The sequence below is a fragment of the Capricornis sumatraensis genome, chromosome 12 (assembly GCF_032405125.1).
Source record: "Capricornis sumatraensis isolate serow.1 chromosome 12, serow.2, whole genome shotgun sequence".
Classification (NCBI taxonomy): domain Eukaryota; kingdom Metazoa; phylum Chordata; class Mammalia; order Artiodactyla; family Bovidae; genus Capricornis; species Capricornis sumatraensis.
In genome coordinates, this window is record NC_091080.1 from 25,438,573 (window position 1) to 25,455,319 (window position 16,747).

Consider the following 16,747-nt stretch of genomic DNA (forward strand, 5'->3'; position numbering starts at 1 on the left):
TGGTACTTTGTTACAGGAGCCATGTGGACTGAGACAATGCCGTAATTTATTCAAACAGCCCTCCATCACGATCGCAAATGACACCTCAAAGAACAGCTCTCTATATGCACTAGTTCATTTGCAGTGATTATATAAGTAGAATAAATTGCTAGAAAGGAAGGCCATGGTCAGTGGTTATGTGCATCTGTGATGTGATGCGGTAGTTTCGGGGCTGCTTGTTTCTGTTGTGTGCAGCCTCCACAACAGAGGAGTAGCAAAGCGTTCTATCTTTGCAGTCTGATGGGTCAGAGAGAATTATTGTTGCTGTTTTTAGTCTTTAGGTTGTGTCCAACTCTTTTGTGCTCCCACGGACTGTAGCCCACCAGGCTCCTCGGTCCATGGGCTTCTTCAGACAAGAATACTGGAGTGGGTTGCCATTTCCTTCTCCAGGGGATCTTCCTCACCCAGGAATCAAACCTGCATCTCTGCATTGGCAAGTGGGCTCTTTACTGAGCCATCAAGGAAGCCCATCAGAAATAATATCAGAGTGCAGTGAGTGAGCAGGAGTCTCTTTTCTGCGAACTCTCTGATTATACTCCTTGCCCATTTTCCTATAGAGTTGCTGTTCTTTTTCTTATGAGTTTGCATGTTGGAAAACAATTCTTCAAGAATTCATCATATTCCAGTATGGTCTGGGTCTTCTGAGAAAAAGCCATATTTGTGAGTTTTGTTTTGTTTTAATTGAAGTTTAGTTGATTTACAGTGTTCTGTTAGTTTCAGGTATATAGCAAAGTGATTCATATATATTTTGTTCTTTTTCATATTTTTCCATATGGTTTATTACAAAATACTGAATATAGTTGCTGTGCTATATAGTAGGACTTTGTGGTTTCTCTATTTTATGTGTGGTACATTGTATCTGCTAATCCCAAACTCCTAATTTATCCCTCCTCCTCCTCTCTCCCCTTTGGTAACCGTAGGTTTGTTTACTATGTTTGTGAGCCTGTTTCTGTTTTGTATGTAAATTCATTTGTATTATTTTTTAGATTCCTCATATAGTTGATATCGTACAATGTCTGTCTCTGACCTACTTCACTCAGTATTACAATCTCTAGGTCCATCCATGTTGCTGCAAACGGCAGTATTTCGTTCTTCTTATGACTGAGTAGTGTTCCACCGTGTGTGTGTCTCTCTGTGTATACATGCATGGTTAGGCTGATAGACAGACCACATCTTCTTTATCCATTTATCTGTCAATGGATTGTTTGCTTCCATATCTTGGCTATTGTAAACAGTGCTGCTATGAATATTGGAATGCATGTATCTTTTTGAATTCAAGTTTTCTCCAGTATGTGCCCAGGAGTGGGATTCCTGGATCGTATAGTAACTCGATTGTTAGATTTCTAAGGAACTGCCATATGTGCTGCGTTGTGCTCAGTCGCTCAGTCATGTCCGAAACTTTGTGACTCCATGGACTATAACCCTCCAGGCTCCTCTGTCCTTGGGGATTCTCCAGGCAAGAATACTGGAGTGGGTTGCCATGCCCTCCTCCAGGGGATCTTCTCAACCCAGGGATCAAACCAAGGTCTCCCACATTGCAGGCAGATTCTTTACCATCTGAGCCACCAGGGAAGGCCCAGGAAACTGGCATACTGTTCTCTGTATTAGCTGCACCAATTTATATTCCCCACCAGAAGTGTAGGAGGATTACTTTTTCTCAACATTCTCTCCAGCATTTATTATTTGTAGACTTTTTAATGATGGCCGTTCTGACCAGTTTGAGGTGATACCTCATTATAGTTTTTATTTGCATCTCTCTAGTAATTAGTGATGTTGAGCACCTTTTCATGTGCCTATTGACCATCTGTATGTCTTCTTTGGAGAAATGTCTATTTAGATCGTCTGCCTATTCATTTATTTTTAATTATTGAACTATATGAGCTGTTTGTATATTTTGGAAATTAATTCCTTCTCTGTCACATTGTTTGAAAATATTTTATCCCAGTCCATAGGTTGTTGTATTTTCATTTTGTTTATGGTTTCCTTTGCTATGCAAAAGCTTTTAAGGTTGATCAGGTCTCATTTGTCTATTTTTGCTTTCATTTTTATTGCCCTGGGAGACTGACCTAAGGAAACATCAGTATAATTTATGTCAGAGAATGGTGTACTTATATTTTATTCTAGGAGTTTCATGGTGTCATGTCTTATATTTAAGTCTTTAAGCCATTTTGAGTTTATTTTTGTGTATCATGTGAGAGAGTGTTCTAACTTCACTGATTTACATGAGGCTGTCCAGCTTTCTGAACACCACTTGCTGAAGAACCTGTCTTTTCTCCTTTGTATATTCTTGCCTCCTATGTTGGAGATTAACTGACCATAGGTGTGTGGGCTTATTGTTTTTGTTTTTGTTTTTAATTCTGTTCCATTGATCCATATGTCTGTTTTTGTGCCAGTTCTATGCTGTTTTGATTACTATAGCTTTGTAACATTGTCTAGGACGGTTATGCCTCCAGCTGTGTTCCTTTTTGCTCATGATTACTTTGGCAATTCTGGGCCTTTTATGGTTCTATATAAATTTTAGGACTACACTTTCTAGTTCTGTGAAAAATGTCATGTAATTTGATAGAGATCACATTAAATCTGTAGATTACTTTGGGTAGTATGACCGTTTTAACACAATTAATTCTTCCAGTCTCCAAGAGCATGAGATAGCTTTCCATTTCTCTGAATCATTTTCAAATTTGCAAAGAATATTTTAAAATAATAGACATCCTTGGAGTGTAGAGACAGGGTATCCCTCTGAAGAGATTTGGAGATGTAGCTCCTCAGAGATACCTTAAACTAGAGATATCTTCCCATTTCCTGCAGAGACTTGCCTACATTCCAGGTATGTAAGTAATGTGCTTATCCAGAGGGAAGGATGGGCAGATATGTTAGTAGCCTTGTAAGCTCCTAACGCTGCAGTGCACCCCACTGCAAGCGCTGGCACCATGTCACTCTGTTGGGGATGGGGGATGGGACCCAATGCAAGATGCTGCTCTGGCCACTGTTTTTGCTGTGAGTGGTAAACCATTATCTCTAACCTAGAGGTCTTGTGTCTTTTTAAGTATTTTATTTATTTATTTGGCTGTGCTGAATCTTGGTTGCCGCATGCAAACTCTTAGTTGCAGCATGTGGAATCTACTTCCTGACCAGGGAACAAACCTGGGCCCTTGCATTGTGAGTTCAGAGTCTTAGCCACTGGACCACCAGGGAAGTCTTTTCATAAAATGTACATGGAACTGTGGTAGGCTAACTTGTTAACTTGAAAATAGGGAAAGTTTAAGATTCTCTTCAGTTTCCAACTTAATATATAGAAACCCCTCGGCCTGTTATGTGGCATGCAAAGAGTTCCATCTGTATTTTGAAAAATCATACCAGGTAATTCTGAAGCACCACCAGGGATGAGATATTTTTCAAGACTCAGCAAAATGCTACATTTTTCAAGACTCAGCAAAATGCACATCTCCCATTGTGGAATCACACATGGGACATAACTTGGGGATCCAGAATGGGATAAGGAAAAAGTCCGTCATGCCGTAGCCAATACAAAGAGCATAACCGTTAATTCTAGACACTAGGGGAAGCTAAGCATTTACACACGTGAGGTGCTCTGAAAAAGAAATATTTCACCATTAAGACAGAAGAGAAGCATTTTGCATTCTTTGCAATTAGGTACCTTCACCTTTGACTCCTTTAGGGACTGCTGGGACCAGCAGCTTATGACGCAAGCACTTCAGCAAGAAGTGCTCTCCTACAGAACACACATTCTGGTCTGGTTATCCACTTTCCCAAACTTAGAGACTGCATTTGAAAACAGAAGTCACACAGGGAAATGTGACTCAGAACACTCAGACACTGGTGAAAGCTCATTATTTATCCCATCAGCAAATCTGTACGGAATGCCATCAGCGAAGAAGGGAGACTGACAAAACCCCTCCTTGATTTCAGGAATAACAGTGAAGCAAAGACAAGGAATTCAGTGACTTCAGTAAAGTGGAGGACAGTTACCTCACTGGAGCACGGAGGGTGGATGGAATGGTTGGAGGAATCAGGAAACTCTTCCAAGATAAAATGCACTGCAATCTTCTAGAAAAGAACAAGACTTCCGTGCAGTGGGTCAGAATCAGGCCGCCTGCTCTCCCCCTCGCAGCGGAGAGTGGATGGTAAAAAGAGGCAGGGAAGCTTGAACAGGTAAGCAAGTGGCCCAGTTGTGAAGGGTTTTGTACAGAATTTCATTGCAAGTTTATATTGAAGGAAATGGTGGGTGGCTTCCTTAAAAAGACAGCTTTCCATTGGCATCTTCCCAAATTCTATACCTAGATGCAAAGTGCACACATGCATGCTAAGTCACTTCCGTCAGGTCCGACTCGGCAACTCTATGGACTGTAGCCCGCCAGGCTCCTCTGTCCATGGGATTCTCTAGGCAAGAATACTGGAGTGAGTTGCCATGCCCCTCTCCAGGGGATCTTCCCAAACAGGGATCAAACCCGCATCTCTTGTTTCCTGCACTGGCAGGTGGGTTCTTTACCACTAGAGCCAGCTGGGAAGCCCCAGATACAAAGTAGAAAGTAAATGCAGTCCCCAGCTAGCAGGGTGTTTTGTTTTGTTTTGTTTACTATAGATAACACTTTATTGAATAGTTGAAATTTGTTAAGAAGGTAAATCTTACGTGTCCTCACCACAAAAAAATATGGTGACCCACCTGGCAATTTGGACACACCCTCTTGGTGAATAACCCTGTGGGAATTCTCTATCAGTCATTCCATCAAATGAGTCATTCTCACAGCCTTAGCTATGACTGAGAAAAAAAAAACAGAAGTCAGTCTGGAATGGGAAGACTGTGGTCAACCCCTAAAACCCTCCTGTTCTTTGTAGGAGTCCACAGCTTTTCTCCCATCTTGGAGAAGAGCCAAATGTCAGACTCCATCTGGTCAAAGCTCACCCTTGCACTTTTAGTATACATGAGTGAATCTGATTATATATTGGCCAGCTGCCTACTATCTGCACAAGAGAACAAAATTCACTGGGGCCAACAAGCCCCCTCCACTTCTGGCTGTTTTACCCTGTTCCACCTGCCTGGTTACTAGCTTCCAACAGACCACACTCACCTCTCCCATCCTCCCCCCAGGCGCGAATGCAGGCAGATGGGGAGGGGGCGGAGGAAGAGGCTTCAGGCACAGGCACCCTGAGGGGATAGGAGAGAATATCCAGCAAAATTACCACAGGATTTTTTTTGCCTTTTATTTTATATTGGAGCATGTGCATGCGTGCTCAGTTGCTAAGTCGTGTCTGACTCTTTTGCGACCCCACGGGCTGTAGCCCTCTGTCCATGGGGATTCTCCAGGCAAGAATACTGGAGTGAGTTGCCATGCCCTCCTCCAGGGGATCTTCCTGACCCAGGGATCAGACCCGCATCTCCTGCAGGTGGATTCTTTACCACTGAACCACCTGGGAAGAGCCAATTAACAATGTTGTGATGGTTTCAGGTGCACAGCAGAGCAACGCAGCCATACATATACATGGATCCGTTTGCCCGCAGACTCCCCGCCCATCCAGGCTGCCACATAACACTGAGCAGAGTTCCATGTGCTCTACAGTAGGTCCTTGTTGATTATCCATTTTAAATTTATCAGAGTACACACGTCAATCTCAAACTCACTAAGAAATAGCTAGGGCATTTGACGCATCCCACAGGCTATTGAGAGGAAGCTTAGCAATAGCTGGAAGGGGTTTTGCACAACTCTCCGCTCCATAAACCATAGGGCTAAATAACTCTCTCAGAAACACAAGCCTCCAGGATGCTCTTGGGATGCTAAAATCTCCACTGCTCCCACATTCACACTCAACCCTCCTCCTCCCTTGTCTGTGGAGCAGAGAACAGGTGGCACATTACTTAACCAACTTTCAAAAGCTTAGTCACTTTTGCTTTTAATAGATGCCAGCAGTTGGTACTTGCCATCCTGCTATTGCAGCAACAACCAAGGGTACTGCCACCCAGCCCATGTTCCACCTGACAAAATCCATCCATGTGGCATCAATACAATGGAGGCTTTGGCAGGATGGGGTGCTTGCGGGGTGCTGGAGAAAGATATTATAACGCACCACACCAAGAGTTGTTGACTGGGCTTCCAATTTTGTGCTTGCCATCTGCTGATACACACCATTGCTCCTGTGTGAGGCAGTCATGAGGTATATTTTCCCTTTAACTTCATGTGCAATAACTATCACCCTTTCACCTGCCAGTTTTGCCCCCTAGGTTGAATATTAGTTTAGATATCTGACTCAAACTACAAACTGGCGGTTCTTGAGGGAGACTTCCAAATTACTCAAGAAGGAAATTACATGTTTAGCTCTGTTTTGAATAGATGTCCACAAAATACCAACTTTCTCTGTGATTTGCCAAATTTCTACCGGCTGCTCAGGGAATGGTAGATTATGCACTTGGTAATTTGATAACCCTGTCCTGTTGTCAAGACCATGGGCAAGCTGCATTTGATAATAAGCTAGGGTTCTCCCACTATCTTTAAACATTAGGAAAATCACCAAGTACACAACTGGATTTCTGGTGCCAAACTAAATGACAGAAACTCGAGACTAAGTAACGTCTAGTTGCTCTATGAGACTATCTAAAATACTGTAAACTTGAAAAAAATTTTTTGTTTTAATTTCTATTAGAAAGTGAAAGTTGCTCAGTCATGTCAGACTCTTTGCAACCCCATGGACTGTATAGTCCATGGAATTCTCCAGGCCAGAATACTGGAGTGGGTAGCCTTTCCCTTCTCCAGGGGATCTTCCCAACCCAGGGGTCGAACCCAGGCCTCCTGCATTGCAGGCGGATTCTTTACCAGCTGAGCCACAAAGGAAACCCAAGAATACTGAAATGGGTAGCCTTTCCCTTCTCCATCAGATATTCCTGATCCAGGAATCGGACCGGGGTCTCCTGCATTGCAGGCGGATTCTTTACCAACTGAGCTATCAGGGAAGCTGCCAATTTCTATTAGAGTATAGTTGATTTACAGTGTTGTTTCTGCTGTACAGCAAAGTGAGCCAGTTATACACATGGCTTCCCTGGTGGCTCAGAGGTTAAAGTGCCTGCCTCCAGTGTGGGAGACTTGGGTTCGATCCCTGGGTCGGGAAGATCCCCTGGAGAAGGAAATGGTAACCCACTCCAGTATTCTTGCCTGGAAAATCCCATGGACGGAGAAGCCTGGTAGGCTACAGTCCATGGGGTCACAAAGAGTCGGACACGACTGAGCGACTTCACTTTCACTTTCCCTTGTAGCTCAGTTAGTAAAGAATCTGCCTACATTGAAGGAGACCCAAGTTCCATTCCTGGGTCAGGAAGATCCCCTAGGGAAGGAAGTGGCAACCCACTCCAGTGTTCTTGCCTGGAGAATCCCATGGAGAGGAGCCTGGCAGGCTAGTCCATGGGGTCGAAAGAGTCAGGCACGACTTGGTGACTAAACCACCACTCTTTTTTTAGATTCTGTCCCAATATGGGTAATTAGAATATTGAGTAGACTTCTCTGTGCTATACAGTAGGTTCTTAGTAGCTATTTTATGTCAATCCCAATCTCCCGATTTATCCCTCCTGGCCTTTCCCCCCTGGTAACTGTGTTTCGCACCTGTGACTGTTTTGAAAATAACTTCATTTACACCATCTAAACCATCTTTTAAGATTCCACATATAAGCAACGTCATGGTGTTTGTCTATTAGCTCATTCAGTGTGATGATCTCTAGGTCCGTTCCTGTTGCCGCAAATGGCATTTCATTCTTCTTATGACTAATATTCCGTCGTGTATGTACAGATACACACACTTATACATAATGACATCTTCTTTGTCCATTCACCCATGGATGGACATTTAGGTTCCTTCCATGTCTTCGCTATTGTGAACAGTCCTGCACTGGGGTGCACGTGTCTTTCCAAATTAGTTTTCTCTAGATATATGCCCAGGAGTGATATTGCTGGATCATAAGGTAGCTCTAACTTTAGTTTTTTAAGAAATAGTGCAATTTTTTTTTTAATTGTCTTGGCCACACTGCATAGCATGTGGGATTTTAGTTCCCCAACCAGGGATCAAACCCTTGCTCCCTGCATTGGTAGTCTTAACCACTGAACCACCAGGTAAGAAATAGTACCGTCATCTTTTGACAGGTGATTGTGGCCTTAGCCTTCTCCCAGTGAGCTACTCCTTTGGATATTTGCTTCTATCACCCTTAACCCTAACTTCCCTGGTGGCTCAGATGGTAAGGTGTCTGCCTACAATGCAGGAGACCCAGGTTCAATCCCTGGGTCGGGAAGATCTCCTGGAGAAGGAAATGGCAACCCACTCCAGTATTCTTGCCTGGAAAATCCCTTGGATGGAGGAACCTGGTAGGCTACAGTCCATAGGGTCGAAAAGAGTTGGACATGACTGAGCGACTTCACAAACACTGCACTATTCCAAAGGAAAAGTGCTGGAGTAAAGGACTTCAACATACACAAGAAGGGAGTCGCCTGGTATGAGCTCTCATTTCTCCTAAATGGTGAGTCATATATGCAAAAGCACAGCTTACAGCGCTCCCCTCCCTACTCTACCTCAAACCTCAGAAAAGAGCACCACACATATATAGGAAAGCAGATGTCAGGTGTGCCCTGGAGCAGGGGTGGGGAGGTCATGGAAGGAAAAATCTTTGAGCAAGCAGTTACTTTGGAAAGAATCCCAACCCCTCCCCCAGGCTCATAGTTGGCATTTTTCTCACTGAATCATATGGACTCCTGCTAAAACCACATCCACTTGAGGCTTTCAGTGGATTTTTAGCAGCACAAATCCAGTGTGCTGTGCTTATAGTCACTCAGCTGTGTCTGACTTTTTATGATTTCATGGACTGTAGCCCTCCAGGCTCCTCTGTCCGTGGGGATTCTTCAGGTAAGAACACTGAAGTGGGTTGCCATTTCCTACTCCAGGGGATCTTACCGACCCAGGGATTGAACCCAGGCCTCCTGCATTGCAGGCAGATTCTTTACCATCTGAGACACCAGGGAAGTCCACAGTGTACAAGCTCTCAAAAAATAAACTGGAACTTGCTGTAGTTGAAAACATGCCGCACAGTATCAGAAATCTGCTTTGGACAGCAAACAGGCATGCAGTCCACCAAACCACCACTGAACCAAAGGATGGACCCGAAGGACTTCAGTGGGATATATATGAACTACCAGCACTATAATCATTTTAAACTTTATCTGCAAAATCTATCAAGATGGCTGTCACAGCAGCTGCTTTAATTCAACAAAAGGTGCATAGCATCTTTTTCTTGTGTATGCTCAAGTCCTTTAGTCAAGGACTTTTCCTTTGGAATAATACAATGTTAAAGGTTATAGAAAGAACCAAATATCCCAAGCAGCACACATTTTTATACAGTATCAAAAGAAAACTTTTTCCATGCAGTGATTTTCAAGTATCTTCCACAGCCCCAGAGGGTCATAAATCTAGCCCCAAAGCAGCAAGTTGGGCCGTCGGTTCTTATGGACGTCTGTGGTAACAGGCACCGATTGCCACAAAATGAGCTTTTGCAAGAAAAGGCTTGTGGCCCACGAGGGGGTCATTAGCCAGACTTTTCTCATAGAATTAAGAGTTGTATGGTATGACCTAAATGCAGGTCACCAGTCAGTAAGATGTCGTGTGAGTTAATTCAAGTCCCCTGGTTTAAATTCTGTTACCGAGAGGGTCCTGGCTGCTAGCCCAGGTCACAGCTCCAAGCACATGCACGCAGATGGTCAGTTTACAAGGAGGCTTTGTTATCAGTTTTTTCAAGTTGGTTGAGATTTTTGCTGCTCTTCTTGCAGTTTTGCCAGTGTAGTTGTAGTTATTGGTTAAACCCTAAACCCTGCAGTTCAGATGAAATTTATATCAATGCAATATTTACTAGTGATCTAATTAGTTTTTTTTTTTAATATTTATGTGGCTGCTCTGGGTCTTAGTTTCAGCATGTGGGATCTTTAATTGTGGCATTCGAACTCCCGTAAGACGTCTGGGCCACCGGGGAAGCCCACTATGTACAAGCTCTCAAAAAATAAATTAGATTTGCTGGTAGTTGAAAACATGCCCTCACAGTAGCGGGAGACATCGCTTATGGGATCAAGTTCCCTGCCCAGGGATCGAATCCAGGCCCCTTGCATTGGGGGTGGAGTCTTAAGACACTGGACCAGAGAAGTCGTCTAATCAGATTTTAAGAAAATCACGTCTAATGGCTCAGATGAGTTACTTACATATCTATAGTGTACGCAGATGCACACGTAATAAAAACATGTGCTTCTTCAATTATTACCTCTCACAGGCAACGTGCTGCCTGAGTTTGCTTTTCTCTTGAGCCAATCTCAAGTTTTCTTCCCTACAACTGAAACCCCTGCCAAGTCTACCACTCTGTCATCCTACTTGACCCATTTACAACATGTAACTCTGTGGACTTGCTTCCTAAAATGCTGTCCACGGGGCCTCCAGGCGGCCTTTCCCTTGGTTTTCCATCAAAGGCAGTTCCCTCATAATCACTCTCTAGGTTCATCATGCTGAACTGGAGGGCTGAGTCCATCCCATCTAGGTGACCTCACTGTTTTAGCTTCAAATGTCATGCACTTGTCCCAGCAGACATCCTTCTAGACAACTTTGCTTTTAGAAAAGACGTACCTACACTAGTACCTGATTCCACAAATCGAACAAAATCCAGAGAAAATTTCTTCTATAGAAAAAATAGGTCACAATTGATAACAGCATTCAGCATTTCTTTTGCAATGAGCCCTCAATAGAGACAGCATGCACCCCAGAACCACACTCAGCATCTCTGTATCAAGCTGCCATAGCTCTGAGATATGAGCATCTGTGCCTATCTCAATTTATTCTATGCATCAATTAAGATGCATCTGCCCTTAGTTTACTGCTTTGCTTGATACCATTTCTGCCAAGTTTTCATAGGAAGGCCCTACTTCAGAGTGTGGGCAACCTGAATCTCTGGACAAATTCTCCAGCTCTCTTCCTGACTCACGTGAGTCAGCCCCTCATTCTAGCCTGTTCAGAACTGCACTCTTGATTTCCTGTACTCAGTCTTCTGTTAACTCCTTTCTTCCAGATGATCAGGACAAGACACTTGCCATCCCCCTTGTATCTTTCACCTCATTCAACACCTTAGCAAATCGTCCTTTGAATCATCTGTACAATTACCAGCTTAGACTAAGCCACTCTCGTTATTAGTCATCACTGTTCTGCTTTTTACCTGGCCACCCAGCACCCAAAATGACCCTTTAGATCAGATCACATCAGCCTTCCACACAAAGCCCTCTTGGGGCTTCTGGGTGGTTTCCTCTTTTCCTGTGCACTTCCTTCTTTAGCTCAGGTCCTCCTGCTATCTTGGGCCCAGTATCCTGGCCACCTTGTCCCCTGAACCTTTCAACCACACTCTGCTTCAATTTGCTACTCTTGCCTGGCATGCTTTGCTCCCAGATACCCACATAATCTCCTTCCTTTTCAGCTTCCTTACTAGACAGTGACACAAAACACATGCCTTCTGACGTGTACACCTGTTATTCTGTTATCTTAACCCAGATGACACTAACTAGAAAACAATCCAATATAAGCCTTCTTAGGCAACTACCTGGCCTCTCTTCACTTCCTAGTCTCTATATTGCTATTCCTGTTCTTTCAGCCTTTTCCATGCACGCTCACGCTGTCAGGCCACAGCTTATATTACTTCTCCCACCACGCCTGTCACCTTCATAGCACTGAGCCCTGCCTGAAAATTCTCCCGCTAGTACATTTCAGAGGTAAGTGGCCTCCTAGATCACTGGCACGTTGTCTGCAGTTTACAATAGAATGCTTAAAGTTGCCCGCAGCATGCCTGCACTTTCCAATCATTTGGCTTGTCACCAGGGGGCACTACCAACCTGAGGCTCTGCACCGTACCATGGACTCTTGGTGTCACCTGGTTGTAGGGTTTCAAGTTTTGCCCTGTGTTCCCCAATTCAATCTGAGCTGCCACAATCACAGGCGGAAAGCGCGAGGATGTTTTTCTTGCATCTGTAGTGGAAACCTTAGCAGACAGTAAACTGCTTCAGGTCTGTCAAATAGATGCATTTTCATGTTCTGACACCCACATCTTTTTACAGATAAAACAAGAGCATTTGCTTTTCTCTCTGCCCACCAACTACTCCACAGTCCATTTATAATTTCATCTTTTACAACAATGGCCTGTCAATCTTTCCTATCAAGGGCCATGTGGGTACCTCAGGGCTTGCAGGAGGCCCTTAGACCTGTCACTCATCTGTTCTAGCCATGTCAGAACCAGCCAATACCACCCAATACAGGGCATGGTAGTGTCCTAGTAAAACTGGACACAAACTTTATTTTTCTCATGTCCCATAAGCTACCATGAACCACTTTAAAAATGTAAGCACCACCTTAGCCACAAAACAGGTGGTGGGCGAGTCAGTCTGTCAACCCTGTTCCAAGGAGTTTGACAAAAGTATTCCAGATGTCTAGATTTCTCTAGAACTCAGCTCTAAAATAAGCTCAGACAGTACTTTGCTTCCAACTGTGTTAAGTCTCTCTTTATTCTTTTGTAAACGCCTCCATTTGTAGGTGATGAAATGTGTAAGCAATCCACTTCAAATGCTGGTTGGCACTGCCATGAGCATGGTCTCTCCCTTTACTCCACACTCAGTTACTTCTGATTCTTGCATATTCCAAGTCCCGGAAGTGGTTTCACTGTAGACGTTATCTGAAGGTGCTTTCTAGTGGCAGGCTACAACCAGACTCTAGCTGCTCCAGGAAGGCTACAAGGATGGATTTAGATATGACATATTAAACTAAGAGGCATTCTTTCCAATGAGTTTAAATGTGTTTTATTTTTAGACAACCTACATGACACGTTTTCTCAAAAACAATGCCTCCGCTCCAAATAAATCAACGTTCAAAACAAATGAAGAGCTCGAGATGACATCAGTCCCATCTGTCTAAGTCCTGGTGTGGTGTGGATGAAAAGCAGTGGCCAGCCAGTTTTGACGACAGGTGATTGATCCAAAGTAACTGCCAACTTTGTTACTGGGAAAACAAGGAAGAGCCCATTAACACACCTTTCTGGCACGAAAGCATCTCCCGTTTCTAAGCTTCAGATGTACTCCCCTATTCAATCCGAGCTGCCACACAGAGACAGACAGAAAGCGCGGGGATGTTGCTGTTGCATCCTAGTGCAAACCAAAGGAACAACTGCAGACTGTTCAAGGTCTATCAGTGGATGCAGAACCATCCTTACCAAATCAGAGAAGTCATTCTGAGGAGGCCCACCCACCCTATTCCAACAAAAACCTCACACATTCTTTGACTAATCCCTTTGGCAAGACATCTGCACTGTCCTTTGACAGTCCTGGTCACTGCTGCCCCTGATCCTGTTTAGGGTAGATTGCTTTTGCACCAAGCAGCTTGTGGGATTTCAGCTTCCCAACCCGGGACTAAACCCCGGCCCTTGGCAGTGGCAGCCCAGAGTCCTAACCACTGGACCAACAGGGCATTCCCTAGTGTAGCCTTAAATTTATCTTACTCCCAATTTACACGGAAGCCGCTGAAAGCCAAGATAAATGAGTGGCTTCATTTCTCCTTTAGCAATTCCTTGCGCAGCAGACATTCATTTAATTTTACTAAAGCAACTGGCCATCGGGTCAGCAGCCTGCTCTAAATTCTATTTACTAAAAGCTAGTAACATCATGGCCTTTCCAACCAGCCCCCAATTATCACTAAGTGGTTTATTTGCTAAAAGGTTGTTAATACCTCCATTTTTACATGACTGATTTCAACACACTTCTTTATACTTACACATTTTTCCATCTCTAAACCATCCTTAAAGAAAATCATATATGGGGTTACACCATCCTCACGGTAGTCCAGCAGAGCAACCATGCCATCTGGATTCATGTTTTCACCAATAAAGAACTTAGGAAGCAAACAAATACCCAGAATTAGATTATACAAGAATGCATTGGATCAAAACACACAATAAATCAAAGGATTCCGAACACCAATATCTAATCAAGGCACTATTTAGTCAGCAACTAATGAGTTCTGATGAGGAGGAAAATGCTCACTAATCAAACTTCGGTTCATGCAAAGTGCTAATAACCAAATGTTAAGAGTTCAGAGCAATCCAGGAGCTCTGAGCTCCCTGGAAACCTAACCCCACACATCTCAGTCTAAACCCTACAAACAAGGCTGTTTACATAGTCAAGCACAGAGAGCACAGGGCCACCAACGAGTAGAGCACATCACATGAGAAGTCATCGTATGGCCAGAGGATGTGTGACAACTGGAACATCAAAACAGCCAGGCTGTGTCAGTAAAAGAAAAGTCACCGGAGCTTCTCAATAGGACAAGCTCAGATCAGAAAGAGCTGCAGTGGCAACAAGACACACTGGTATTGTAAAAAAAAAAAAAACCAGAAGACTACTTCAGAGTACACAAGTAATTCCAAAGAACTGGGAAATGTTGAGTCGAGAATAAGATTTTGGAAGCAGAAGACAAGATCTGGAAACATGCTTGCTTAGGAGCAGAGAAGGGAACTCCCTACAGCCCAGACTGCTGAAATAAAATCTGTTAAGTATTTAAACTGCTCACAACACAGAAAAATAACTCCAACTTAATTACATCAGAAGCTCATCAAGTAACTCATGTTTTGCTCAGTTAAAATTATACAATCCTTTGATCCAAATATTTTAAAGTTATTTACCTGATAGTTTTTGAAATTAGCAAGGATGTGCTTGATTTGTTCTGCAGCCCCTGTCATAAAAGGTTTTACTCTTTCTGGTCTCTGTTCTTCAAGTTTCCCTTTGATTCTAAAACACATCGACACATGAATCAGTTCTGAGCAAAGTTTCCATTCAGTAAAAATTCCAAACTGAAACCAGCAAAATATCACAGAGATTACTAACTCATATGAGGGATGTTTTAAGACTGTTCCTAACTTTGAATTTCACCTCAGCTTATTCTGTACCAAAGGACTATTATAAAAAAGAGTAAAACCACAATGCACCCTCCAGTATTCTCATATTTACAGAAAAGCAGCCCCCCTTCTGAGCTCTTCAATAGAAAAAAGCCTTTGACAAGCACGCCTGCTGTTAAAAATCTCAAACGAAACCAACCCCTAAATCCTACAGGATTTTCAGACATCAATTGGGTGTGTCAGTATCACTTACGACTTCATGTAATCTTTGATGTACTTCTTGTAGGCTTCTTTTGTGAAGCTGGTTTCCTGCAAGTGATGGTTCATGACAATATCGACACCAGTGATTACTGTGCTTTCGGTACCTTCGCCCTCGGGGCCTTCAGCGGAGGCATTTCCACCAATGAGCGAGTCATCGATGTTACCCTCTGTCCTACTGACCATCTGCATTAAGAAAAAGTTTAGTCGCTAACACATCCTCGACCTTACCATAAACGCATCCAAGAATCTATGCTGCCAGCTCTTTCATCCGTCATCCCTCAACACTTAATTCTCGTTGAAAACCACGAACACTACGGGGTGGGGGGGGAATCTATGCCCTTCGTTCTCCTGAAACACCTCAGTTCAACAACTCTTCGTTGGCCCAAACGACAAAGGGGTCATTTACAACACAGTGCAAGTTTTGCATGGGCTGTCGGGTTGCTGAGCAAAGAAAAACCGGGCAGACGCTAAAATGCTTGGGTCGCCCAAACAGGAGATAACCTGTCTGTCCCGGACCGCCTGGGAGGGAGGATGGGCGTCGAAGCGGCGGACCTATTTCCAGGCACAGCTCCGCCTCCAGTTTTCTAGAAAAACCCGAGCCCGGAAAGAGAGTCTCCTCCGCCAGGAGGCAACGGGGAGGATTGCACAACCTCGGGCGGGGGAGCGGCGGAAACCCGAGCCCGCCCGGCCTGGCCTCGCCTCCCCCCTGCGCCACGGCCCCGGCCCCGGCCCGGCCGACTCACCTTCCCCTCCACCTCCAGACACAGCCCGTCCGCGACCTCCCGGATCTTGTAGATGTCGGAGAACATCTCGTCATCTGCTCGGGGACACAGACCCGCCCGTCACGAGGCGCCCGCGGCCGGAGCGGGCGCCATTTCCCGCGCCGCGCCGCCCCTCCCCGGGCGCCCCGGGCCCCGGCGCGCGCCCCTAAGCAGCGCCCCTCCTCAGACCCACGACAGCGGCGGCGGCGGCGGCGGCGGCCGGCCCCCCTCCTCCACCCATATGCCGCCGCGTGCCCTGCGCGCCGTGTGAGGGGCAGTGCAGTCCCAACTCACGGCTAATGAGGTCCCGGTAGATGATCATGATGGCGACTGGAGGGAGGCGACAGCGGCGCTGGCTTAGCAGGAGCCCGGAGCTCAGAGCGAGCGCAGTGCGGCCAGAGCGGCGCTCGGGGGGAGGGGGGAGCGGGCGGAAAAGGCCGACTCTGCCGCTCCCCGACCTCATATAGAGGGCACGTCCCCCTACGTCATCGCACGCAGCGCCTCCGGAAGCGCCGCGAGCGGTGACGCATCACGCAAGCTGCGCGAGGGGCGGGGCCGCAGTGCGGGCCGTGGGGGAGGGGAGGGGCGCATCCGGGGACTTGGCCCCGGGGTACAGGACCGCGCGTTCCCCACGGGCTCGCCGGGCGACCCTGGGAAAGGGGAAGGCGGAGGAGGGGGTGGGGCGGAGGGAAAATGCCTGACGGCGCGAGGGAGAGGAATGGTAGGTGAGGAGCGCGCGCGA

At 45.3% G+C, this 16,747-nt stretch overlaps 1 protein-coding gene and 2 non-coding genes across 4 annotated transcripts; all 3 read right to left on the bottom strand.

Annotated features, from left to right (window-relative positions):
• Positions 1 to 12,001: 12,001 nt before the first annotated feature.
• LOC138089386 (small nucleolar RNA SNORA31) lies at positions 12,002 to 12,129 on the bottom strand. Its single transcript, XR_011145811.1, has one exon. It is a non-coding gene; the product is annotated as a small nucleolar RNA SNORA31 (small nucleolar RNA).
• A 451-nt stretch (positions 12,130 to 12,580) lies between these two features.
• On the bottom strand, positions 12,581 to 16,450 carry TPT1 (tumor protein, translationally-controlled 1). Of its 2 annotated transcripts, XR_011145774.1 has the most exons (7): positions 16,300 to 16,450; positions 15,988 to 16,061; positions 15,237 to 15,427; positions 14,771 to 14,876; positions 13,864 to 13,980; positions 12,916 to 13,095; positions 12,584 to 12,827 (listed from the first exon to the last, which is right to left on the bottom strand). XR_011145774.1 is itself a non-coding variant. In XM_068984213.1 (6 exons), exons 1-6 carry the CDS (start codon positions 16,325 to 16,327, stop codon positions 13,093 to 13,095), a joined length of 519 nt encoding a protein of 172 aa, XP_068840314.1. In that variant the 5' UTR covers positions 16,328 to 16,450; the 3' UTR covers positions 12,581 to 13,092. The 2 variants fall into 2 exon arrangements, 1 of the variants encoding a protein (XP_068840314.1); XM_068984213.1 differs by having other exon boundaries at positions 12,581 to 13,095.
• Positions 13,165 to 13,294, bottom strand: LOC138089385 (small nucleolar RNA SNORA31). Its single transcript, XR_011145810.1, has one exon. It is a non-coding gene; the product is annotated as a small nucleolar RNA SNORA31 (small nucleolar RNA).
• Positions 16,451 to 16,747: the final 297 nt, after the last annotated feature.

Excerpts from the sequence above, each read along its gene's own strand:
- TPT1 (XM_068984213.1), bottom strand. The coding sequence starts at position 16,327 with ATGATCATCTACCGGGACCTCATTAGCC. Across the intron at positions 16,062-16,299 it reads CTACCGGGACCTCATTAGCC|ATGACGAGATGTTCTCCGAC; the intron begins GTGAGTTGGGAC and ends GTCCCCGAGCAG. Across the intron at positions 15,428-15,987 it reads GTCTGGAGGTGGAGGGGAAG|ATGGTCAGTAGGACAGAGGG; the intron begins GTGAGTCGGCCG and ends TTCTTAATGCAG.